A 27059-nucleotide genomic window follows, 5' to 3' on the forward strand; every position below is an offset into this window, starting at 1 on the left:
TTGCTCTGAGTGGTTTGCTGGCGTTTTTATTAATTTACAGTTTGATTGGCGGGTTTTCATCATAAAGTAACTCAAAAGTGAATATTCATAGTTTAATGATGGCTGTGCAAAACTGGTAACTGTTGCTCCAAAGTTTTGAATTGGGAAGGGCGGGACATTTTTCGATGCCTTCTGAGGGAGAACTCTCTCCTGATCAATCAGCCCTGGGTATACAGGCTTACATTTCAAGGGATTCTTTGAGTCCTGCTTCCGAAACGGGGTATGTTGGTGTCAGACCCTGACTGTAAACTGTAGTTAAGAATTTACCCTATATAAAGTTGACTGAACCTATCACAGAGTCGGGCGCTGCTTCGGCTTTGCATGTACTATAATCAGGATAAAATCAATTGATTTTGAAACGCTTCAGAGAATTGTGCAGTGGTCAAATTTCATCCTCAAACAATATGTACTCATGAAAAGAGTAATAAGTAATAATAACCCTTCCTATGTTCCTTTCTGTGTTCCTTCCTTCCTAAAATTCTTCCTTTGATGCTTCATTCCTGTTCTCCTTCCCTCACCATCCATTTTTCCTCCCTTCCTTCTGTTCTTCCTTTCAGTATTCCTCCATGGATTGATGTATGGAACCATGGAATGTTATCGCGTCCGGTAATTGACAGAGGCGGTGTTGGGAGAAAACAGTTAGGCTCCAGGTTCGGCCTACTACTTCGGCTAGGCTAACAACTCTAACAAGCCACCAATGCAGAGTCTGGTTAGTCATAAGTGACAGGTCCATTACCCATTAAACGGATGACCTGGAACTACAATTTGTGGGAAACCGCTACATTCATGACTCTTTTATTTTAATTCTTGCAGAGATCTGGCTAAAGTCACGGTTATCCAATACTAGCGTGCAGCTAGCCATCCGCTAATAATGACAATGAAGACCATATATTTAACTGCAATTATATATTTGGTTTTTATTTGTAGATCTATAGTAGCAATTTTGTTACAGTCGTATAGTGGTATGTTTATAATAATGTAACCTCAAGGTAAGTTTGCATGTCACCATGATTAAATCCTCACAAAAAAAATGCACTTTTCCATTTAAAGCGAAAATAACATCGAAATTGCAATACGGATCTGAAAAAAAAAAAAAAATCACAATTAGATTTTTTTTCCTCCAAAATTGTGCAGCTCTACTTTCTGCCTTGGAAAAGTTTTCCTTCCCTCCGACCCTATTTCCATTCCCTCCCTTTAACCAGTTTTTCTTCCCTTCCCTTCCACCCCATTTCCATTCCTACCCTTCCATCAGTTTCCCTTCCCTTCCTCATTATATCAGGCTTCCTTCCTTTCCACCCTTTTTCCTTTCACACCCTTCCATCGGGTTTCCTTCTTTTCCTCCAATCAGCTTTCTTTCCTTTCCTCCCTCGATCATCTCTCCTTCTTTTCCTCCCTTACTACTCATCACATTTCTTACACATCTTTCATCCCATTCATCCCTCTTGTTCTTCCTTTCTTACTGCCCTTGCAAGAAAACCAAGAAAACAAAAAAATCTCTTACTTTTTAAGATCAGCCGTTGCTTGGTGGAGATATATCCCCCCAGCTGCAGCATAGCAACAGCCCGGTTCAGACACACGCACAGTCGTACAGATACCCAATGGAAGAATGAGATCAGTAATGACACAATACAGCAAAAGCATAGTGCAGCCTATTATTTAAATGCTGGTGTAAAATGTTGCAATCAAATGCCACGGTTACCCGAAAGGATTAGTGGGAGATGCTGGACAGGATTGGGGGGGGGGGGCTCTAATCTGCCCTAGTCTGGATCTGAGAGGTTCCAAATGGGGATTAAAGAAGAGGAACCACAAGAACAGACTATTAGAACCATAATTCTGAATATCGGAGGGAAAATATTGAAAAATATAATCACCACTATCAAAATTACATAGCTGTGTAACAGTAAACGAGCAGATGAAGAGGAAATTGCTTATCAATTTCTAATGAAGTTTCTGTTATCTACTGATCTCTGATAATCTGATTAAAGTGTTTGTCATGTTTGTAAACACACTCGAAAACCTGGATTGTCTTTTTTGGTTTGTTACTTTACTCCAGCAGTATACAAATGCTCTGTTCAGTTTATCACAAACTAGCAACTGGTACCTCGGTCATATTGATGAAAAAGCATTAGTGCTACAGAAATGAATGCATCATTGGAAGAGTAGCTTAGGTTCTGCCTTTGACTGCATATGGCATTAGTGGGATGGCTAAGTTTTTAAAAAATGAATGGGATGTTTGCTTACACACTTTTGACAGTGATGCGTGTACATTTTTGGCTATAGAGTTCAATTTTGTTGTTTCAAATATTTTGCCATATTGCAAAAAACATCAAGTTAACATTGAATGGCATGTAGGATCACTCTTATTATTTTCAACATTGAAATTGATTTAACACAATTAACCACATATTCATACACATTTGTTTAAAGAAAGCTGTAGTGAATAAAAAAACATTCCTAAGTAAAATTTTCACACAAAAATAACTGATTTTAAAAAACTTTGAATGAAAATCTATCAATCTGCCCAAAAATGCTTCTGATAGCTTGGTATGAACTTGCTTGAATGTCACTATTAATTTATTCATAAGAATTGATCAAAATCCCGAACCAAATTTAGGGTAGATGCAATTAAATGCATAAATATTACTACGCTTTCACAATCCAACAAAGTTTTACAATGCTAATTTAAATCAAATTCATTTGATTTTTTGTTCATCTCAAATATGTGGCTATTTCAGCTCTGTGTTCATTTTTAAGAATAATATAAATGCCTAAACACTAAGTTCAATACACCCAATTTAAAACCTTTGTAAATAGGTATTGAGTAAATTCCGAAAATTCACAAAGTTGTGTACTGGCATTTCTTTTCAGGGGTTTAATTATGAACCGCTAAGGTAGGAATGATTTCAAACTGGATTCTACTACTACTCCCATTTACAGCGTTCATGAGCATTATGTTCTGTACAACTGCCACTGTGAATCAGCACATATTTATTATATATCATTAATATATTTTTTTAACTCTTTTATCCTTTTGCAGATGTTTACCTTTTCAATTTGTTTTACTTGCACGAGGAGAAGAAGCCCTCCAATTTGGTTATACTTGTACATTCATTCATTCATTGAACAATTATGAAATATCTGCAGAATTGTGAGCAGTGTACACACTTTTGTGTAAATACATTTTTTAAACAACACTGCAAGACCGAATCATATGCCACTCTAGAACATTGAGTTCTCAAATGCACATACTTTTTCCCCAAAACTTGTCTCCAATGATTTTAATTGTAAATAACAGCGCAGAATCTTCTCACCCTGACCACAAGACCTGTTGCCCTGTGGTAGACGCTACAGGTCCCTTAAAACAAGGACTAACTTGCTATGAGACAGTTTCTTCCATAGGGCCATTACCACCCGAAACAAGCCCAAAAAGATGAAAACATATATTCCGTGACCTATTTGGGATTTTTTCTTGTTGCTCCCAAATGTTATTGCAAAACTGTTATGATGCACAATTCCTTTATTGCATGAAGCACTACATTGTAAATATTTTTGACCATCCTGAAAGCCTTTAATTTTTCTCTTTAAAGTCTTTATTAAATGTTTACCCTGGAGTGCCATGTCTAATCTTGCTTCATACTAAGTTCGATTATATCAATAAAAATGAAGACAATTAAATAAATAAAAACATGTAATGTTCAATCCGTTTGAACACACCACGGTTGTGGAGCAACCAAAGCATCCTCTCTAAAAACAACAATATTATCATTGTCACCAATTAAAACCAAGATCCCCTGAAAGTAGGTAGTCACACAGATAACCACAAAATACAATTAATGAAAAAACAGAAAGAATCTACTGTTTGTAGACGAATGCTTATCCCTTTCCGATAAGACCGATAGCAGCTTCCGGGCTCACCGCCACACAAAACACTGGGATTCTTCACACTGAATTACATCCACGCAGCGAACCTGTCAGTAAGGAGAGCAGCATAGGGAATTTCATGTGCGCTTATCTGCAGGTAGCCGATTGTTTTTTTCTTCCACCCCAACGCGCTGCAGAGCTGCTGCATGCATGCATTCCTCTGGTGCCCCTCTTCGCTATGGGAGAAGGGGGCGTGCAGGAGAGAGATGGAGGGAGGAGCAGGAGAAGCCTAACCTGCTCTGAGTCAGAGTCGTAGTCCTCATCATCTGCACTGAGCGACATTGCCATGGCAGCTTTTTCACTCGCTGTCCAAAGCGCGCCTAAATGACATGGCTGCGCTCGTCTCCTCCTTTTCAATACAACCAGCAGATGTCGGCAGCATAAAACCAGGCAGCCTCATTACAATAAGGAGGGTGCAAGAAAGGCTCCACGCAGCCAATAGGAGAATAGCGTGCGTGCCTACAGGCACCTCCTCCTCCAATCAGGAGAGAAGGAACGCTACGATTCAGATTTAACAAACAGTGTGATGCCAAGAGACAGATGGCAACGTACGGCAAAAGGAAATATGCACTGAAATATATATAAGTATGACAATTGTTTTTTCATGTTTAATAAATGGAGCGGTTATATAACGTCCCCTTATGTTTATGGAAAGCATTGCTTAGATATAGGAGATATCACATACGTGAGAAGGAAAAATACAGCACCGAAGTGAATGTTCTGCTTGAAACTAAAAAAAAAAAAAATTCGGAAATGAGAATTCAAGTAAGTGTTTATACTAAACAATGGTAAAAGTTAGAAACTATTTTTGCACTCATAGGGTTATTTTGATATGTCCTATGCCTGTGTAGCTGCTGAACATTATTTTCTGTAGGCATTCAAAAAGAGTCAAAATGGCCAAAATGGACTGAAACGTGTGGCATTTAATGAGTTTATTATAATTAACACCAGATACCAACTACTTAAAGGGACTGTGTGTATTATATGACCACTATATGTCGCTGAAATCCTTTTTGATGATTTTGGAAAAAAAAAAAAATGAAATCAGATTAGGTGAAATTTGATAACAATGAATTCAGCCCCGCAATTTTCTATTTTTCTGATCAATGATTTCAACAACCCTGAGTATTAAATGCCCAAAAGAAGCATTTGCTAACCTCTCAAATACAAGAGAAAATGCACTTGAGGCGTCCACCCTTCGCCAATGAAGAGAGAAGATGCGCTGTTATTTATGACCAGAAAACACGGCCAATACAGACAGATGGCAATGCATGGAAAAAAAGGCAAACGCAGGTGTGAAAGCACACTTATACACGGACACATGACACACACATACACGCGACTGGTGGGCAGCAGGTGGCCCTCACATCTATACAGGAGAAACAGCCTATAGGCACGCTATTTTTAATCTGCTCCTATGTTTACTGAAGCAAGAGGTGATAATATGAGAAGCAACTGGGAACCTCCAATCACTGACATCATCATTTTAGTATTTTTATACTTATAAGCATAGTCAATAGTATGTTAATACAAATCAGTTCTTGCGAAGCAGATTTTTTTGAAAGTATCAAATTCACCCGAATTTTGTAAGATTAACCTCGGCAGAGGAACCAATGCAAATACAATGCCTCGCAAAAGTGTTGGGCCCCCAAGAATCTATTGACATATTGCCATATTTCAGGCTTCTAACTTATAGACAAAAAATAGAAAAGGAAAGCTTATTTATTCAACATTTTCTATTTCTGGACAAACACAAAAATAGAAACGTAGGTATTGCATATTTATTGGTTCCCTTTGAGTTAATACATTGTACAACCTCCTTTTAGTGCGATCACAGCCACAAGTCTTTTTAAGTGTGTCTCAATAAGGTGCCCATCTTTATCTTTATAGTCGCACACATGGAAAAAAATATTTGCCCATTTTTTAATTTTTTTTTTTTTACAAAACAGTTTAGGTTGGATGGTGATCGTTTGAGCACAGCATTCTTTAGGTCTTTCCACAAATTCTCTATAGGAATGAGGTCTGGACATAGGCTTGGCCATTCTATCACCTTTATATTATTAGTTTTAAAGTATTTCATTGTAGATTTTGCTTTAGCCTAAAAGAGTTCTTAGGGGGTCCAATACTTTTGCTAGGCACTGTATTTTCAAATACTACAGAAAAAGCTTACCTTCAGGGATTTCTTTGGCCAGAACACAACTGGCATTCCAGTGACTGCTAACTTTGGGTCATCATCGGCATGTTCCTTCAAGACAACCTGAGCCAATAATGATATATGAATAGAAACATAATATTGTATATATATATATATATATATATATATATATATATATATATATATATATATATATATATATATATATATATATGAATATAAATATTATCATTATACTTTTATTTTTAAATGTTGATTTGTTTAATCTTTGTTTTTAGTTTTCTAATAGAGAATTGTAAGTGTAGGACTTAGAAGGAAAAAAAAACAGCTCCATCTTTTAAAATTTGCACTTTTATGTAAACAATTGTCAAAACTACGGTTTGTGTGCCATTTGTATCCCACTGGCGATTATTCAGTGGCCCACAGTACTAATTGGATATTATATCTGCTCATTTGCTCATAAAATGACAATGACAGGATTCGTGCACCTTTTTCATGGCCAAACACAAGAACTTTTCAAGGACTTTCAAAAGAAAATTTTCCAATTTCTCTAGTACCATTAAAAGCTCCAGGTCCCAATTAACAGCGAAAACCGAGGGATCTCTGTTCTTTTCACATATAAAAAGTTTTGTGAGTTCATTTTTCAAAGTTCTTTGTTATTTTGTATTAGAGTATAAAATCCGCTCTTTTACCTTCATGTCCTCCAGCAGGCGTTGCGGGTTCTCCAAGCCCTCTGGAACATCTCTTTTACGATTAGGGAGGGACTCCAGCTTTTCCACTAGCCTCTTTAGCCCATGGATTTCAAATTCCGTCAGATGGGTCCACTTATTGAGCGAGTCCGAGTTCGGTGATTGGGAGACCTCGTAACAGCTTTCCTCGGAGTGTGCTCTGGTTTGGGGATCTGAAAACGGATCGCACCAGTCCTCGTTCAAGTCCTGACTTCTTGAGTCGGAGCAGGGGCTCCCTATGTTAGCTTTGGACCCATAATCTGGAAGGACACATAAAAGCTAAATTACATATTGTCATGGTTATTTTTTTTCCCAGGTTGAATAAATCCCATTATTTCCCCCCAAAAATGAATTTGGGATACATTTTTCACATGAAAGCAACAATACATTTATTATTGGCAGCTGCAGAACATGATTACTCTTTAATAACTCTTGAATAAATTATAGACCCTTCCGTTTGTCGGTAAACAATGTGACTTATCCAGTTATCCTGGAGGCAAAAATCTAGAGTGAGACAATAGGTCAACAAGTATATGCGCAAAAATTCAAGGTCTATATTCACAAAAATGGATGTTTAATAGCGTGAAGTCAAAGCCAAAGCCGAATGCAAAACAAGACCTGCGCTGGTCAGAAGACTGAGGAAAAGAAAGCTGTCATTGATTGTAGTTGTCATCATGTTGTATGTTTGGGTACCCGATTCGGGATTAAAAATGTTAGTGATCGTAAATTGAAGTTTTACAGGATCCGAGCGGACACTTCTAATCAGAGAAAAATAAGGCAGTTGTGGTTAAATGCATTAGAGTGAAAAGATTGGACGGAGGCACTCAATAAAAGTGCTCGGGTCTGCAGCCAGGGTTGGGTAGGGTTACTTTAACTTGATTACTTTCAATTACTTTTGGATTACTCCAATACCAAGTATGCTAATAAAAGACAAAAGAAACTAAATATGGATAAAATTACAAAATTTTGTGCAGGCTTGGGGAGTAACGGAATACATGGAACGGCAAAAATGATGTTGGCAAGCTGTTTGGATTTATTTTCATTTTGTTTCTGTCACATTTTATGTTCGTTTTGCCGGAGATCAAAGCAAGGAGAGAAAGCTTACCACGTGTTGTGAGTCATAATTTTATTCATATTTAGTTTCTTTTGTCTTTTATTAGCATATTTGGTATTGGTGTAATCCAAAAGTAATTGAAAGTAATCAAGTTAAAGTAACCCTACCCAACCCTGTCTGCAGCACACACTTCATACCAGGGAGGAGAAATACAAGTTTATGATTGTTGGTTTAGAGTCCATATTACTTTTTATATCAACCAAAATTCTTGTTATTTTATTAGATTCAGCCAAATGTTAGCATGAAGTCTAAATACCAGCATTAGATTTTTAATCACTGCTGCTCGAACAAGAACGTATTGCAAAAGTTGGGCACACAATCCAAGTCATTTATTAGATACATTTATTTAATAATTGTATTTAAAATTATATATTTCAATTTAAATGAAAAGTATGTGCTTAAAAAGGTTGGAAAAAAAACTAACCTAAAAGATTATAACTACCTAATAACAGAAAGTACTCATTTCACACACATTGTTATGACAAAATGAGAAAATATAAGTAAAATTTTGCTGACCCATGAGCAAAGTCTCCTTCCTGAACTCCTGAGAAAGGTAAGACCGTTTGGTCAGGCAGTGCATATATCTCTCCAGGACGTACCAACATATCTCGTAGTAGAAAGGGAAGCGAAACTTTGAGTTAACCTGAGAGTGGGAAAAAACACAAAGAAAAAAAGAGCTCATTTTGGCTCGTGTTCATTTTCAGATGAGTACAACTTCACCTTGGTCCGGTTTTCAATCTCGTGTATGGTGAGCTGCATCGGAATGTTAAAGCTGTGCAGGATGTTGCCGCCAAAGACTAAAGTGTCCTCAGGAGTATATACAGCATGGATCCACCCTTAATTGTATACAGAAAATAATATTCTGGCTAAATTGTCTGTATTCATTGGGCTTTGCAATGGGCAACTTCTATGTCTCAAAAGTACAGTATTATCTGCACTGTATGGCGCTCCGGATTAAAGAAGGCACCCAGCAAAACAGGCTCTTGTCGTATATTTTATATATATATATATATATATATATATATATATATAGATATATATAAGGCTCACTGGGTGCATGGAATTCAAACCACAGTAAAAGCTAACGTATTTATCCATATAAAACTGTGCATGACTGATCGGTCAAAGAATGTAATTTCCCAAAATCGCTAAACACTGTATGCAACGGGAATCAAACCCAGATCACCGAAGTGAGAACGCCAAAACCTAACCATAAGGCCCTTTTGATACAGGTGACATGCGTAAAGGCATTAGATTGCATCTCACTGTCAAAATATTTTAACTTAACAGTGTCAGAAACAAATGTTAGGGAATGAAGAAAACAGAAAGTCATCCTGAAAGACATAAATAATCGCGAAAAACACAATGAGGGAAACAACAATAATATATTGTTTAAGAAAAAACATAGTTAAAAAATTTGCACTTTGTGCTTAAATAAAAAATACCAACATATTTTACCATTATTTTTCAGTTATTTCAAAATAACCCACCGGAAGGAATGAAAAAAGTGTATCCCTGCTTGAGCGCCACTCTCTGGCAGCCGTCGGCACGATCTCCCAGGAAGATGTCGCTCTGCTTTCCCGATAGTACCCAGTCCTCATATAGCGCCAGGTTGTGTAGCGTCGGGGGCACCAACCAGAATACCTGGAGTGAACAAAAACATAAACAGACTTTAAAAAAGCATTGTTTATAAAGAACGGTCAGCAAACTGTACAGAATTTGGAACTTTTTTAGTTGCTGCCGCCATCTCCTGGCTTGTGTCATTATTGCATCCCCTGTCAAGCTCCTTATGTTCATTTCTTACACACACTTGAATAGACTCCTCTTTTTTGATCTTTCTTGGGTTTGAGTTGGTGTTTGGAAGTTCCTGAAACAGACCCTTTCTTACTTTCACCATTTTCATGCTAAATGAAGAAGTAGAAAGAAAAAAAGAACGCACCGACAAGCAGGAAATTACCTTACACCACAGCATCGTTCCCCCCGCCCCTCTCTCCTACCTAATATCTTCCGCCCTGAACAGCTTTGCCAAAATTAAGATAAAAGTAGATAGGCACGGTGATCAAAAATTTAAAAGGGCTCTTTGAATTCAGTTGGGCATTGTTAACACATACTTAATAGAGGAAATATTTCACTTAAACCTTTTTAAGGACACCTCAAACGACACAACCCACCTCTAATGCATATTTCATTAGAAGGAAAAGTCTGGGTCTCCAATCAGAGAAATTACGTGATCCGAAAATCGATTACGCCCATGATGACGGTATTTTTCTAGTTTATATTTAAGCATACGTACTTTCTGCCCCTTGAAGACATGATACCACACAGAGGTTCCCCCAAAATCGATGTGAAAGTCTGTATAGCAGCCCTTCACACTCATCAAACAATACCTGGGATAGAGAACACACAAACGATTAAGAGGTCACACAAACGCAGATGTAGAGAAACAAAACTGTCATTCGAGTGGACCGAAAAGTGGCGCAGAGCAAAATTACTGGATGAAAATGAAGCATGAGAAGTCTCCGAGGGGGCCATTAATAATTCAGTCTTCTAGCAGGATACGACTTAGATGAGATGAGGCTTAATTTTGTGGCAGGGGATCTCAGGAGGAGGCAGAAAATAACATAACCGGGGGGGATATTTGAACAGCTTTGCAATGGGGTTCCCACTAGAGAAGAATAAACTACAAAATTTGTCATGGGCCCGAAAATTAGGCACACCTGTTGGTTTTAACGATTAGCTTTTATTTTGTTTCCTTTCGTGGGATGAGTATACAAAGTGATTTATGACAAATGCCTGTCATCTGATTGCACAACAGCAAATAGAATAATGTGAAATAAAAATAAATAAATACAGAATAAGATACAGTGAAAGAATGGAAAAGTGCTGCTTAGCAGAAGAAGGTGACGGTTTGGGCCGCCTACCTTTGAACTTTAGGATACTTCATCTCAGAGATTACGTTGGTGCCCTCCGTTTGACTTTGTCTTAGAGAAGAAGGCCACATGTTGTCCACCCAGTCCACCATATCCACCTGCCAGGAATTAAAAAAAGAAAAAAAATGAATTCTTTTCTGGACTATAAGGCACACCTGATTATAAGGCGCACCCTTAAAATATTCCTCTGTGAGCAATTTGTTTCATATATAACGCGCAACACTGTAAGACGCATGTAATTAAAACTACAGTAAGAGCGACGGTTGCACAAAAAACACAATCAAATATTGAAAAAAAACATGGAGCATTTTACCATTATAAGGATAGCAGATACAGTATAAAGTGTATTTCAGAAATCTTATGACCATTGAAATTACAATTAGCATTTAAATTAAAACTCCTTGAAATCGCTCTCGACAGTGCTTTTATGTTGCATCGTGTGCAAAAGTACATCATTTTTTTGCCTCCAGACATATGAAACAACATGAAAATTTGCATAATTTCTCATGTTACTATTGAATTTTGATCCCAAAATCCAAGCCATCCAAAATTAACTGTGATAGGCGGCAGATTAATGAACTATGATAATTAATGAGAGTATTGTCCAATGTGTTACTTAGTATTGGTATACGACGCTGATGATGACTGCCTCACTCCTGAAGAGTGAGGATGCCAATTCACACCAAAAATCAACAGCGACCAGATGACGAAGGTGCCGTATCTGAGTCATATCAGGTGGTTTCTCATGTTATTGGTAACCATGGAAACTAGTACTATCTGTTCGATGTGGGGGAACACACGCCTGCCCAAAAACGCCTGAGAGACGGATGGGGCCGCCAGGATGTACTTGCCCAAGACGCACCACAGAAAGGTTACCGTATGTAGAAGCATTTAATTGTAATTATGCATTTCTACTGAATTTCCGGTCTTCAAGGCGCATCAGATTATAAGGTGTACTTTCGAATTTCTGGCAAGTTTTGGGGTTTTCAGGTGCGCCCTATAGTCTAGAAAATAAGAATTGCTTTGTTTTCTTAAAATAATTATTTAACAAAAAATAAATGATTGAATGAAACTTTTATGAACTTATCATCATAATATAAATATTATTATTCTGTTGTAGGGTTTTTTTTTGGTTTCTTTTTTAAATACTCCTTGTTTGCGCCCATAAAGCTAAAATCACGTCCTAAAAGACGCACGCCATGGTTTACTGATGAAACTAGAACCCTTAAACAAGAATGCAGGAAATTGGAAAGAAAATGGCGCGCTACCAAGCTTGAGGTTTTCCATCAAACCTGGTGTGACAGCTTGTTAAAGTATAAAGCGGCCCTTGCCTCTGCAAAATCGGCCTACCTTTCGAAGGTGATTGCGTCTCAAAAGAACAATCCCAAAGCCCTTTTTGACACTGTAGCATCCCTTACAAGGCAACAGACTATCGCAGATAGTTCGACGCACTCTGCTCATGACTTAATGGTCTTCTTTACTAAGAAGATTCAATGCATACAGGAAGAAATTGCTAAAGACATTATTAAGACCACACATATTAAAGGGCTGAAATCTACAGATGCACGACAGGGTGGCTGTCCTGGAAAATTGTCCGGTTTTAGTGAACTGTCACTTGATGATCTCAAACAGGTGGTGAATGCGGCCAAACCGACAACTTGCCAGTTCGACCCGCTCCCAGGTTCACTTATTAAAAGTCTTTTTGGCGTCCTTGGGCCTTCAGTTCTAAATATTATAAACATATCACTCTCCTCAGGTGTAGTTCCAGCAGCTTTTAAGTCCGCCGTTATTAAACCCACACTGAAACGACCCAACCTTGATCCAGAAATCTTAAGTAATTATAGACCTGTGTCAAACCTACCTTTCCTCTCTAAAGTACTTGAAACAGTAGTGGCACAGCAGCTGAATGTTTTCATATCCGAGAATAACCTTTTTGAATCCATGCAATCAGGATTCAGGGCTAACCACTCTACTGAGACAGCTCTGATCAAGGTAACAAATGATCTCCTACTGGCAATGGATTCTGGCGCTTCATCACTTTTGCTGCTGCTGGATCTTAGTGCTGCTTTTGACACAGTGCACCACAATTTCCTACTAGAACGGTTGGAAAAATGGATTGGTCTCTCAGGGACCGTCCTCTCGTGGTTCAGATCCTACCTCTCAGATAGGACGTACTGTGTTAAATATGGTGAAATGACATCTGAGCCCTTTAATGTTACCTGCGGTGTTCCGCAGGGTTCAGTGCTTGGCCCCCTTCTTTTCAGCATTTACATGCTTCCATTAGGTGATATTATTCGCAAGTACAATATCAGCTTCCACTGCTACGCAGACGACACTCAACTATATCTTCCGTTGGAGGAATCTACCACACTAAACTGTGGAAATTTGGAGGGCTGCCTCATTGAGATAAAAGAGTGGATGTCACTCAATTTCTTGCGTCTTAACTCTGAAAAGACCGAAATGTTAGTCATTGGTCCATCTAAATGCCGTGACTTATTCTCAAAAACTGCTGTGAACATTGACAAATGTCACATCACACAGAGTGACTCAGTTAAAAATTTAGGTGTCATATTTGACCCTGATCTATCCTTTGAAATGCATGTAAAGAAAATTACTAGAACCGCTTTCTTCCATCTTCGTAACATTGCTAAAATCCGTTCAATACTGTCTCAGTCTGATGCGGAAATTATAATTCATGCATTTGTTACCTCCCGTCTCGATTAATGTAATGCACTACTCTCTGGTCTCCCGAAGTCTAGAATCAAGTCTCTTCAGCTGGTACAAAATGCCGCAGCGAGGCTTTTAACTAGGACAAAAAAGTACGATCACATAACACCGATTTTGGCTAACCTGCATTGGCTCCCAGTTAGCCATAGATGTGACTTCAAGGTTCTCTTAGTATTGTACAAAATCATACATGGACTTGCTCCCTCTTATCTTTCAGATCTGATTTGCCCCTATGTCCCGGTCCGAAGCCTACGATCTGAGAGTGCCGGTCTTCTGGTGATCCCAAGAGCAAAGAAGTGTTCTGCTGGTTCGAGAGCGTTCTCCATCCGGGCACCGGTGCTGTGGAATGCTCTTCCCCCTGAGATCCGATCTGCAACCTCAGTGGAAATGTTTAAATCTAAACTTAAAACTCACTTCTACTCCATAGCATATGAATAACCTACTCTTCTCGTCGGCTGAAAAATAGTCTGTGTAATATAGTGTAATAATCTGTGAAGCCCTTTGAGACTCTTCGTGATTTAGGGCTATACAAATAAAGATGACTTGACTTGTTTATATTGTCGATATTCTTTGGCTGTTGTTCATTGTCTTTTAGTGCTGTAACAGAATAAATTTCCCCATTGTGGGACGAATAAATTATTTTATATATAATATGTAGATATATATATATATTATTTATTATACACAGACACAAAGGAACTAAGGTATTTTTCCAAAATACTCAGATTATTTCTTTAAAAAAGTAAATACAAAATCCGGAATCGACTGAAAAAATCAGTTTGTGCTGGCCCAATTAAATGATTTGTCCTCATAAGAAAATGTTATATCATTTATTTTAACCGTAAAAAGTAGAACTTTTTAATCTTTAGGTAATGGATAATTTCCTCTGAAAAAAAATATTATTTTAAAAGACTATTTCCGTCCTCAAATAAAGATGATAAAATGAATTCTCTAAAATACTCAAGATTATTTCCTTAAAAAATTAATACATCACAAAATCATGAAAAAAGGGCACTGGACTTTACGGTCAGTTTTTCTGCTGAAAACACAGGTTATGTTGACCAATTATATGATATGTCCTCATAAAATATTATATATTATTGATTTTTAAACCTTGAAAAGGAGAATGGATAATTTTCTCAAAAAAGTGAGTATTTTCAACCTTAAAAAAAGTTTTAAAAAAATAGTAAAAGAACCACTTTTACTTTATTCTTCCTCAACACATGGAAAAAAAATCTCGGGATATTGATTTGATTTAATTTCAAAGTTAAATTTCAAAATATAATCACCTATTTTCTAAAAAATACTAACTAAATTAGGAGCCCGTGTTTAAAACAAAAAGAATCACACATGTTCCATCTATTCAAGTAATAATAGTTAGGCATGGGTGAACACTAACGCCTAGTATCAGTACCAGGGCCAATACCAGCCTCCATTTAAGATATACAGGACTGTCTCAGTAAATTAGAAATAATTCATTACAGAAATAACAATATTCTAATTTTCTAAGACAGCCCTGTAGGTACCCATGATGGTGCACTCTAAAAAGTAGGTGCGGGCTGCACTCTAGTGGCCGTTTTCATATCAAAAAATAGTAATTAGAAATCAAAGGAACAATAAACTGCCGATATTTTATAAAACAATGTACGAGTGCTATCTGGTATTGGTATCAATAACCTCTCCAGAATTAGATAATGGTGTAATTATTATATTAATAATATTGCAATCCTTTATTTTGTGCAAGAGTTGCATGCCAGAAAAGTCCAGCGATCGTCAAAACCCGCTAAGTGAATTTTTTAACATAACATATGCAGCTGTAACAAAATAACAACTATAGATCTACAAATTAGAAATACAGAACACAGAATTGCAGTTAAATGAATGGTCTTTTATGTCATTACACTTTTTATATGCAATAGTACAACAATATTAAGTAGGCTACTTCTTTCAGTGTAAAAAAAGCGATGTAGATCGTGGCCGGTTAGTTGCACGCTATATCAGGGATCCTTGGCTTGGGCCAGGTCTCTGTGATGTTTAAAATACAAAAGACCTGACTTATTGGTTCCCACAAGTTGTAGCTCTAGGTTTTCCTTTTAATGGGTAATGGATCTGGAGTTGGTGGGATACAGGCTCGGTAAGGGGGGCTTATAAAAGTTAGCAGTAGGCTAGACCCGCAGCACCAATATTGCCTTATCTCCCGACGCCACCTCAGTCTCTTCTCGGACCCGATAACAACCCACGAAGCACCCGCTGGTGATCAGCATTTGTTACCGCTCTTTTGACTTTCCTACAATTTAATTGATGAATTTATTTTCAATGTGACGAGCTGCTAGAATACTAGCTGTAGCTCTGCTTCGTAGTTTGTGTTGGTTGGACTGGATACATTGACTTGAGCACCTGCCAAGGCTGTTTGACTGACAGCATACAGTAACTTATCACGGTCGCGCACAAAGACAGTAATGCCCACTCAACACGCAAAAAGAGCCCTTCTTCCCAGTGATGGCATTTGCTGTGTGTTGTCTGCAGCAGAACACAATGCACGATAAATATCCGCATAGTATCGAAACCATGAAAAACTAACCACCATACGGCGAGGGATTACTACAATAGTAAATGAATGTATCACTCGATTTTCCATTCATTGCGAGCAAGAGCGTGACGTACCACAGTGGGCCTCTTTATAAGATTCTCTAGTTTGGTGTGACTGAACTCCAAGCTGATCACGTTGAACAGTTTGTCGCGCTCTTCTTCCGGCGTCTCAAAGTAGCGCACAAACTGGGCCATGCTCATTTCTGAGCCTTTCTGAGTGCTCACGTCCATCACGTCCACCGAGCGACGGCTGCCTGGTAGAATTTAGCAGAATAAAAGTCACATTAACTCGTTCAGTGCCATAACGTATAAACACATTTTCAGAATCATTGACTGTGAGTGCCAAAATATAAGAAAAATGTTTATTTTGTTTGATTTTAAATTATATAGGGTTTGGCGCAGCTCATCGGTAAGTATCAAGCCTCCGGGAATGAATTCAGTATAAACAAAAATCCCCATGATGGTAGTAGTGGCTTTGATCAGATCTTTGCACACACATTGAGGAAGCCACCACTTCCTAGTTTTGAGTGTGTTGGCGGCCTCCCGAGTAGTCATAGTGAAGCAGTGTGGCGAGAAAGAATATATGGATAAGGACAGGCAGATGCTTTAACAGAGCTTTTTTTTAATTAAAAAACAGGTGACAAAGTAATTTTGTCGTTATAAGGGGAGAGAGGGATAATGTTTTCTGCATGACTGCAGGAACGCGATCGCCATGGTGACCAAAATCATGTGATTATATCATTGGAAATATCGGGCGCTGAAAAGTTCTTGCAAAGTTGATGCATCGTTCATAAGTTCTTGCAATAAAACTTTATTTGCTAGCAAACTGACATTGTTTTTATGGGAAGTATTGTTTGGATATTGGAGGTTAAACAAACGCATAAAAAGTAAAAAAAAACAAAGTTCTGCTTGAAGAGCAACATTTAACAAAAAGCAGTTTTTCTCTGAGGTCTTCTGAGAATCGATTTATTTTCGAAAAATTAAGTAATGATCAACTGTTGTTGAATAAACAATGGTAAAAAGCTAGAAACGTAAAGCTTTCTTTTGATATGTCCTATGCCTGCCTATACAGCTGCAGAACTATGTTTTCTGTTGGCCTTAAAAATGGCAAAAAAAATGGCTGACCAATGGCTCTTCCCATTTGAGAAAAATGTCTAGGAATGAATGAGTTATTGCAGATTATTTTTTTTTTAATTGCTGTAAAATAAGTCAGTATAAGAATTTCACTTACCGACCAAGCCTTTGATCTCCGACACTGTAAATTCAGGATCGGGCATTCTGTGTAAATTCCATGAGAACAGATTATCATTGAAAATGATACAATCTTTATAAAGTGAATCAATAGGGACTTACATGATCCCAAGTCCTTCTTTCTCTTTGAAAATAAGTGGAACTTTCAAGGCCTCCCGTTGCACATATTCATAAGTAAAGTCTGCACATAAACATGACGGATCATTTATTGACTACTTAAACGGAGGCGGTGAGAATATTACCTCGCTTTACCTTTCGCTTCCATGAAACACACAAATTTTGCGGCGTAGTCCTCACTGGCCAGCTTGTCCTCCACGCTGAATCCTCGGATGTTGACCATTTCCTCAACGTCGGACAGGTCTTCGTTCTCGTCGTACAGCCGCCGGCAGATGGAACGCTGCCCCGTTTGAGAAACAGGAGATTAAACGCTTCCATTAGTCAGTAGCTTTATGTTTGAACATGGGATAACACTTAGTTTATGATGAACAGAACAAGATGAATGCAAGTTATTCGGAAAAGTATCAATAATGGTAGACTGATATCAACTGTGGGTAGCACGGCGGTGCAGTGGTTAGCGCGTGTGCGGCACGGTCATGAGATCGAGCCTCCTGTGTGGAGTTTGCATGTTCTCCCCGTGCTTGCATGGGTTTCCTCCAGGCACTCAGGTTTCTTTCCACATTCCAAAAACATGCATGTCAGGTTAATTGGCTGGTCCAAATTGTCCCTGGGTGTGAATGAGCAAGTGAGTTGTCTGTCTCTGAGTGCCCTGCGACTGGCTGGCAACCAGTTCAGGGTGTCCACTGCCCGAAGATAGCTGGGATGGGCTCCAGCACCCCTTGCGACCCTACTGAAGATAAGCGGTGCAGATAATGGATGGATGGATGATATCAACTGTGCTGATATTCAAGGCATTGGTGTACAGTGCTGTGAAAAAGTATTTTGCTCCTTCCTGATTTTTGTGGTTTTTTTTCATATCTATCACTCACAAAGGTTTCAGATCATCAAACCAAATTTGAAATTACAGAGACAACCCAAGAAGATACAAAATACAGTTTTTGATGTTAGTTCCATGTATTAAGGCACAAAAACATTAAAACCCTTTCTGGCCCAAGTTGAAAAAGTAATTCACCCCTGAATTTAATAACGAGTTGGGCCATCTTTGGTTTGCAATAACAGAAATAAAACGTTTACGGTAATTGGGAATGTGTCTTTCACAACAATTTGGAGGATTTTTGGCCCACTCTGCTTTGCAAAATTGTTTCAAATCAGCCATATTGGAGTTTTTTTTTTTAGCATGGACGGCCCGTTTAAACTCACACTACAGCATTTCAATCGGATTTAATTCCGGACTTTGACTTGGCTACTCGAGAAGCTTCATTTTGTTTTTTTGTCGTTTTGTTTTGTTTGTTTTTTAGCTTTTCAGAGGTGGACATGCTGGTGTGTTTCGGATCGTTAGTTTGAGAGCACGAACTGATGGTCGGACTTTATCCTTCAGGATCTTCCGGTAAACACCAGAATTCATTATTCGGTTAACCACAGCAAGTTGTCCTGGTCCCGAGGCAGCAAAGCATCCCATGAATTTATATCATTTATATCTCCTGTATCATCTGGAGGGACGGAAGCATGACCAACTTAGGTGCGGAGGTGCTTAACTTGTTTGGGTGTTTGGGTATTTGGGTTGGCCATGGTCCAAAACATTTTGTGTGTGTTTTTTGCTACTTGTTTCCTTTTGATTTTATTTGTTTTGTGTTTGTCCTGCTGTTGGTAACCCCTCTTGAGGGATAGGACCAGGGTAGACAAATAGATATCTCCTGTATTACTTTTATTACTTTACTTAATCTTGATTGATTTCCATAAGTTTTAATAGGTTTTTTTTCCCGTCTTAGTTTATGTTAAAAAATAAAGATATTTGAGTTCATTAGTTTTAATTAAAGGTTTTCTTGTGAAAAACCTGAAGCAGCCCAGCCTCACCAGACTCTGTTTTTTGCAGCCCCTAGGTAAATTGATTTTGAGACCCCTGTCTAAAATTACCCGTCCATCTAAATCTCATCTTTTTATATATATATATAAATATATATATATATATATATATATATATATATATATATAAAAAAAAAATCCTTTTAATCTTTTGAGCCTTCATACTGGAGTGCAACGTCATATCTTGTAAACAATGTACTCACCGTACGTTGTAATCAATGACAATCAAGGCAATTCTGTTGTATTATTTTTCTGGGGTGGATGGGGGGATCCCCTAACCACTAGTCATAGGGGCACCATTTATGTGGTGTGTTTTGGGCAAGTACAACCTGGTGGCGCCCATCTCTATTCAGGCCAACAACGTTTCCACTCGGTCTCAAACTCGATAAAAGCTGAGTTTCGTTTTTAATCATGTTTTCTTTTGGTAGAAATATACTAAAATAGGGCAGCACGGCGGCTGGGTGGTTAGCGCGTGAGCGTCACAGTTCTGAGGTCATGAGATTGAACCTCCTGTGTGGAGTTTGCATGTTCTCCCGTGCTTGCGTGGGTTTCCTCCGGGCACTCCGGTTTCCTCCCACATTCCAAAAACATGCATGTTAGGTTAATTGGCCAGTCCAAATTGTCCCTAGGTGTGAATGAGCAAGCGAATTGTCTGTCCCTGTGTGCCCTGCGACTGGCTGGCAACCAGTTCAGGGCGTCCCCTGCCCACTGCCCGAAGATGGCTGGGATGGGCTCCAGCACGCCCGCGACCCTACTGAGGATAAGCGGTGCAGATAATGGATGGATGGATGGATGGATGGATATACTAAAATAAAAATTCCATTGTAGTATTTTCTTCTATAAAAAAAAAAAAAAAATTATCCACCCAATGTTTTAACTTTCCTTAATCATAAACAATATATTGCCTTTTGGTTGTTGTTGTTTTCCGGACACGATAATTTTATGACCTTTTTATCTTGAAAATAATGACTTAATCGTTCTGGGATTTATTTTTCCCTACACATTAAAAGAGATATATCTTACAGGTGAATAAAAACAATTAATTCATGTAGTATTTTTGGTCGCACTTCCTTTCGTTTCCAAATACAATGACAATTTCGTTTGTACTTCAATTTACATGTTATGTTACTACAGTACTAATGTGAGTGTACCCCAAATTAGCTCGGCTAACTAATTAGCTTCGGAGCCCCATGACTTCCCTGTCGAACGTCGGCGCGGCTTGCGGTTACCCACCAGCCGGCGGCCGGAGTCCGCACACCTTCCCGCGGCCTGAGTCATCGCTTTCTAGGGGAGAGTCTCTTCGAGTCGTTCAGCCACAAAGCAGCATCTCCGCGCCAGTAGCATGTAGCATGCTTCACAGGTCCAAAACAAGGGAACCATGTTTTTGTGGATGACGTCACCGACTGGAACCAAAACATTGAATGATTCTGTTTTATTTCCTTGTCAGGGAATTTTTTTTTTTAAATTTTTAATTAATTGTAATTTCAGCCAATTAAATGTCTATTTTGGGCCCTTGTTTTGAAAAAATATTGCCTTGAATTGTTTATCATAGTTACTATAAAAATAAATACGTTGTACAACATTCATTTCATTTATTTTCTTCAATTATCAGCAGTCGATTTCGAATTAAATTAAATTGTCTTTATTTTCATTGATTTTGTGAAATATTGTATAAAACAAGATTGGATATGGCATTAGATGTTATAAAGATTTTTAAAGAGAAAAAATATATCAGGAGAAACAAATATTTCTAACGTAATGATTAGACTGAACTGGTTGCTTGGATCCCTTGACCACTAGGGTCGCAGGGGTACTATTCCTGTGGTGTATCTTGGGCAAGTACAGCCTGGTGGCGCCCGTCCCTCTCCAGAGTAAGTTGTGATAAGAGAAGATTGTTCAAAGTATGGGCAGCACGGCGGGACAGTGGTTAGCGCGTGTGCGGCACAGTTCTGAGGTCATGGGATCAAATCCAGCTACTGGACTTCCTGTGCGGAGTTTGCATGTTCTCCCCGTGCCTGCATGGGTTTCCTGTAAGTGAGTTGTCTGTCCCTGTGTGCCCTGCGACTGGCTGGCAACCAGTTCAGGGTGTCCCCTGCCCACTGCCCGGAGATGGCTGGGATAGGCTCCAGCACCCCCGCGACCCTACTGAGGATAAGCGGTACAGATAATGGATGGATGTTCAAAGTATCAACTCAAAGGGGGGCACTAATTTGTAACGCCTACCTCTCTTTTTTTTCCCTTTTTTGTCAGCACTAGTCATTTGGTTTCTTTTCACGATTGTGTCTCATATGTTGCTGATTCTTAGAAATTATTTTGAGTTTGAAGCCTGAAATATGACAATAGTTCAAAACATTTTGGGGGGAGAGGGCAATGCTTTTGCAAGTTACTGTATATCTCTCTATTAGCAGAAGTTGTCCTAGTTTCTGATATCGTGCTTGCTCACATTTGATAAAGTCACGCGATTCTTATTCACAAACGCACTTTGGTTTCTATCCTTTTGATATTATGTCAATTATTTTTGCCAGAGTTGCAGAAAAAAAATTCTGTTCCACAGAGATGACTTACCTCGACAACGCATATCCAGTGATAAACATTTGACAGCTGGTAAAATGTCATTTCACTTTTTTTTTTTAATGAATACAAATATAAATTCGTCAATTTTCTTTCCTGGACAGACCCTCACACGCTCAAAACAACAAAATGATCGTACATTTTTCATGTTGTTCATTTCTTTCTCACATTCATTTCATTTCACTTGGCACAATATCAGCAGAACATTTGATGTCCAAGTCAGAATTAATTAATCAAATTGAGTCTTATTATTTTAACCCACAGATCTTGTAGTGCCCTATTAAAAACGACAGATAGCGTTATCTTGTACCTTTAAAGTATCTATTCCATCTCTACTGTATGTTTTTGGAGATAATAGGGCATTTTATTTGTTTGTGATGTATTGGGTGAGAGGCGCTTAGCCTGGAGGCTAAACAATACTTGCACAGGTCAGAAGACAGAGGAAAAGAAAGCTCTGCTATTTGTGATCATGTTGTGTGTTTCTGTGCCAGAATATGAGAAAAAACGTCGGTACAATCTATTTAATTCAATTAATTCGTAAATTAAACCCCACACTTCATATCAGGTGAAAAAAAATCAAAAATAAAAGTTCATGCTTATTGCTATTGAGTCCATAGTACCTATTATATTGGCAAACTATGTTGTTGTTTTTTAGCTTTAGCTAACTGTTAGCATGAAGTAAATGGCAATGTTAGCCTTGTAAACACTTAGTGCAACTGTCGTAGTAAATGGACCCCATTAATATAGCGCTTTACAATACACTTCACCATTTCACACACACATTCACACACAAATAGCAGAGTGCGAGGCGACTATCTGCATATCGGATGCACTAGGGATTCAGTGTTTTGCCAAAGGACACTTTGACATTAAACTTAGAGGAGCCAGGAATCGAACCTATGACCTCTTTTGTCCCGAGGGACCATCCTACCTCCTGAGCTACTGCCACCCAATCACCCATTACAAGCAAATGATGGGCACACAATCCAATTTATTAGCTACATTTACATTTACATTTTTTTTTTAATATATTGTATTATATATTCATATTTTGGATGAGTGCTTCGGTCCAATCTTTTGCTTTATTGCATTTAAGCAAAACTCTCTTCTTTTTCTTTGATCAGAAGTGTCCGCTGGGATCCTGTAAACTTCAATTTAAAACCACTCACATTTTTTTCTTAGATTCTGGCACGCAAACACACAACATGATGATATTTTAACACCCAAATAGCAGCAACGGCAGCTTTCTATTCCCTATTCTTTTGGGTTTTTGGCCTCCAGTTTTAACCATGACGTCACATGTGATGTAGGTTAAGAAAGGGTCTATTAAAAGTGACAAACGGCTTTATCTTGTAGCTTCAATTTAGCTATTCCATCTTTTCTGTACTTTTTTATGAATAATACCAGTATGCACAGTCACATTTTGAGTAGTCACCGATACCAAGTACCAATACCCCTTGAGCTTCTTCTATAGAAAATTCAATTTACCACAATGAAAAAAACATTGTGATCAACCCACAGTGCTTCAGCAGTTTGCATAACACCTGAGTGTGACATGTGTATAACAAAACAAGTTTTTATTTTTTAAAATCTCTCAAACAGAAGTCCCTCGAAGGACTCCACGGCAGCAGTCAAGAAGGAGGCGGAGGACGAAGACTCTTGCACTTCATGTCGTCCAGAGTCTTCCAGTACTTGTAGTTTTCTGAAAGATGCTCCATAAGACCCGGCAGGGAGGCAAAAGCTGCAGAGACAACCAGGTAAAAGTGAGAAGATGTGATTTTACAAGAATTACCGTATGCGTTGTGCATTTTTTTTTTGCCTAATAAATACAACAAAAAGTTTGGGTGCACGTTATACACAAGGTTTACCGTATTTGTGCAATGATTGTACTGTCTAAAAATATCACTGACCACTAGTGCAAAACATTAAATGCAACGGGAATCAAATCTGGGTCGCAGTGGTGAGACTGCTGAACCCTAACCACAAGATCACCAGTGATGTAAAAGACATATGAAAAGGCGTTTAATATTATCTAATTATCCCGCAGTGGTGGGCTGTGAGGGCCTGCAAAGTCTCCTCTGCTGGCATTAAAATATCGGAATTATGTGATGTTAATTATATTTTGTCCATCAATACTTATTAAATAATTCCAAATTGTCTGTCGGCTTTCTTCCATTGCTTCCCTCCTGTTTACAATGCTCTCAGATGTGTTCATTCATATTTAAGCATTTAACCAATCACATTTCAGCCATTACTTGTTGCTAGGCTCACAAATCTACCCGAGGCCTGCAGAACACGATTAGTAGTCTATCATGAGACCAAACAAGTGAAAATAAAACTGTTGATTTAGCCAAGTAGATCCCAAATTGCATTCTGGAAGGCCTAGAGCAGAGCTCGGGAACTTTTTGACTATTTTGATGAGCCATAAAAGTAAAATGTTTTTCTTTTATTTTGGGAAAGAGAAACACCATATATTTTGAGACACAATTCAACAAAAAATCTAAATCCGCTCTCTAAACAAAAGCTTATTCTTCAGCACATTTCATTTCACTGTGTGAGATTTGATGATTTGATAAAGATTTATGAAATAAACATAATGCCTGAGCCTGAGTCTCAAATATCAACAAGTATACGACTTTGAACTGTCCCCCTCCCGCAATTACTTAAGCTCGTAAAGGCTCATTTAGACCTTCATTTCTTTCATATATAATGGTTTCAAAACAAGGTGCAGTCAGTTATTTTGTACAAATGTCCCAAAATTCTGCAAAACTAGGATCCCGACGTATTTACTTTCAGCGCAGACGGCGCAGGGCAAGAGAGAAGAGGGCGTGCTTGCGCTCTTTACATCGCTCCACAAATAAAATAGGAATTTCACTTCTTATTGAGCCAGTTTGTTCGCAAATGACACGCCAATAATTCAGACTGGGTTGAAGGCGTAGCTGTAAATTCCACAGCACACCATCCTACAGCGTGGTGATGCTCATTCACATCCAGGCCAACAAATGTTTCCACCTGGTCTTGAACCATATTTTACATATGCCAGATAAATGTGCTAACTACTGCACTACAGAAACATAAAGTATTACTAATACAAGCAAATGTTGGCGCCAACTTCTTTCCTTCGTGTGCCCACAACAAAAGTACTACAACAAAAATACTATATAACTACTACAAAACTAAATATCAAATTTAGTGCTTTAAAACAAGAACCTAATATCTTATTTTTCTTTAATTCAAAAAAGAAAAAATACTATAGAAATGCTACAAAAATACTACTCCAGTAATACCATAATAACAAAATACTCTACAGAAATACTACAAAAATAGTAGTGCAAAAAAAACAACATCAATGAAAATACCTCAAAAACACTTCTACATAGATACAACAAAAATACCACTACAGAAATATTACAACAGAAATACCAAAAATATTACTACAGAAAAATTACGGCAGATATACTACAAAAGAATCAACTACAGTAATACTACAAAAATACTGCAGATATACCACTAAACGTCTACTATCGAAATACTACAGAAATACTACAAAATAACCACTATAGAAATACCCCCAAATACTGTAGAAATACTACTAATAAACCACAAAAGTTAAACCAAAGTAATATTACAAAAATATTACAGAAATCCTACAAAAATCAGACTGCCTAAATACTAAAAAAATCTAATATCAAATTTAGTGCTTAAAACAGGGACCTAATATTATTTTTTCTTTAATTGTGAGTTTTTTAAAACCAGTTTGATGAAACTAATCTGTTTGAAAACAAATATAAAGAAATATGTCATGTACATGTCCGCATGTATATTTTTTCAAAAATGAAAGAATACGACAGGTCTCCAGGGTCGGCCCCGTGGCCAATTATTTAGCCCAATGTGGCCCCCGACTCCAAATAGATGCCCACCCCTGTACTAGACAAATTCAAGATAAGGAGACTCAAGTTTCAATATGACAAAAACTATATAAAGCTAGCAGTCAAGCCAAAGTAAGTCTTCTCATACGATTGTAAAACCCCTTAGCCTGCGATTCCTTGGGTTCTCATACCCTCGGGAGGTTTTTTCCTGCCCCTCGGCGTGGTTACGGAATCTTTCCGTGACATCAGAGCTCCGCCGCACAAAAAGCAAGCCAAATAAAAAAAAATCTCTTGGGGACAATCCACTTGGAAATGGAGTGGGAACGAGAAGCTGAGAGCGCTTCCCAAGGCAGAATACACAAGACTCATTTAGATAGTTGAGATTAAAAAGAAGGGGTTCTACTGGAAGGCGCTTAATAATACACACTGTCCCTTTAAAATAAGAAAAAAAAATATGCTCTCAGAAGAATGAAATCAATAGATTTGTGGGAAATTAATACGAAATATAACAAACATTTAACCAGTTCAGTGTGTCCCCTGCTCACTGCCTGACAATAGGATGGGCTCCAGCACCCCCGCGACCCTATTAAGGATAAGCGGTGCAGATAATGGACGGATAACAAACGTTATCGTGGAGTAAGAACACCAAGCATCAAGCAAAGTCGGTAATATTTGACCACTAGATGGTAGTGAATTGTGTAATGCGAATGAAAACCAGTGCCACAGAGCACAGCGAAGCAGCAAAATGGCATAAAAACATGCTGGCGACCATAGGCCCCCACCTAATTCAATGTAAAAGAAATACAGATTTCTTAACCTAATGATTATTTATAAAAAAATAGCATTGGTATGATAGTGCAGGTATTGTTGCCTAGTATTCAATCAACATTTCTTTTACTGAATGAAAGGTGTTTTGTACCACTAGGTGAATATTACACACTGTTCCTTTAAGAATGCAAAGCGACTCTCTCATCCCGTTCTGCCTACCATCCCAAGCGTCAAACATGTCGGTGATGAAGTAGTCGATAAAGGAAAGCTGCGACTTGGGAATGCTGCAGGAGTTGCGGTCAAACACAGGCATCACCACGGGCAACCCTTGCCTCTTCTCCTCATCTGTCTATGAGAAAACAAAGGAAAGAAATATGATGTGATGACCAGTGTTCATTTTACCTCTGAAAAGTGATG

At 38.2% G+C, this 27059-nt stretch overlaps 2 protein-coding genes across 2 annotated transcripts in view; both read right to left on the minus strand.

The window, feature by feature from the left end:
• LOC148350304 (lysine-specific demethylase 2B-like) overlaps positions 1 to 20821 on the minus strand; it is a 41457-nt gene extending 20636 nt beyond the window's left edge. Inside the window, exons 1-12 of the mRNA XM_088355985.1 lie at positions 20668 to 20821; positions 17707 to 17851; positions 17557 to 17635; positions 17435 to 17481; positions 16279 to 16457; positions 10879 to 10985; positions 10251 to 10344; positions 9448 to 9601; positions 8678 to 8793; positions 8474 to 8600; positions 6808 to 7103; positions 6131 to 6217 (exon numbers count right to left, since the gene is read on the minus strand). Of these exons, the coding sequence (XP_088212111.1) occupies positions 6131 to 6217; positions 6808 to 7103; positions 8474 to 8600; positions 8678 to 8793; positions 9448 to 9601; positions 10251 to 10344; positions 10879 to 10985; positions 16279 to 16457; positions 17435 to 17481; positions 17557 to 17635; positions 17707 to 17851; positions 20668 to 20712 (1476 nt within the window). The 5' untranslated portion in view covers positions 20713 to 20821. The remainder of the gene's footprint in view (positions 1 to 6130; positions 6218 to 6807; positions 7104 to 8473; positions 8601 to 8677; positions 8794 to 9447; positions 9602 to 10250; positions 10345 to 10878; positions 10986 to 16278; positions 16458 to 17434; positions 17482 to 17556; positions 17636 to 17706; positions 17852 to 20667) is intronic.
• Positions 20822 to 23561: 2740 nt separating this feature from the next.
• pde8b (phosphodiesterase 8B) overlaps positions 23562 to 27059 on the minus strand; it is a 45661-nt gene continuing 42163 nt past the window's right edge. The window contains exons 21-22 of the mRNA XM_088356277.1: positions 26862 to 26991; positions 23562 to 23746 (exon numbers count right to left, since the gene is read on the minus strand). Coding sequence (XP_088212403.1) covers positions 23637 to 23746; positions 26862 to 26991 — 240 coding nt within the window. The 3' untranslated portion in view covers positions 23562 to 23636. The remainder of the gene's footprint in view (positions 23747 to 26861; positions 26992 to 27059) is intronic.

Source organism: Urocampus carinirostris, chromosome 16, assembly GCF_059441175.1.
Source record: "Urocampus carinirostris isolate Australia breed hairy pipefish chromosome 16, RoL_Ucar_1.0, whole genome shotgun sequence".
NCBI lineage: Eukaryota > Metazoa > Chordata > Actinopteri > Syngnathiformes > Syngnathidae > Urocampus > Urocampus carinirostris.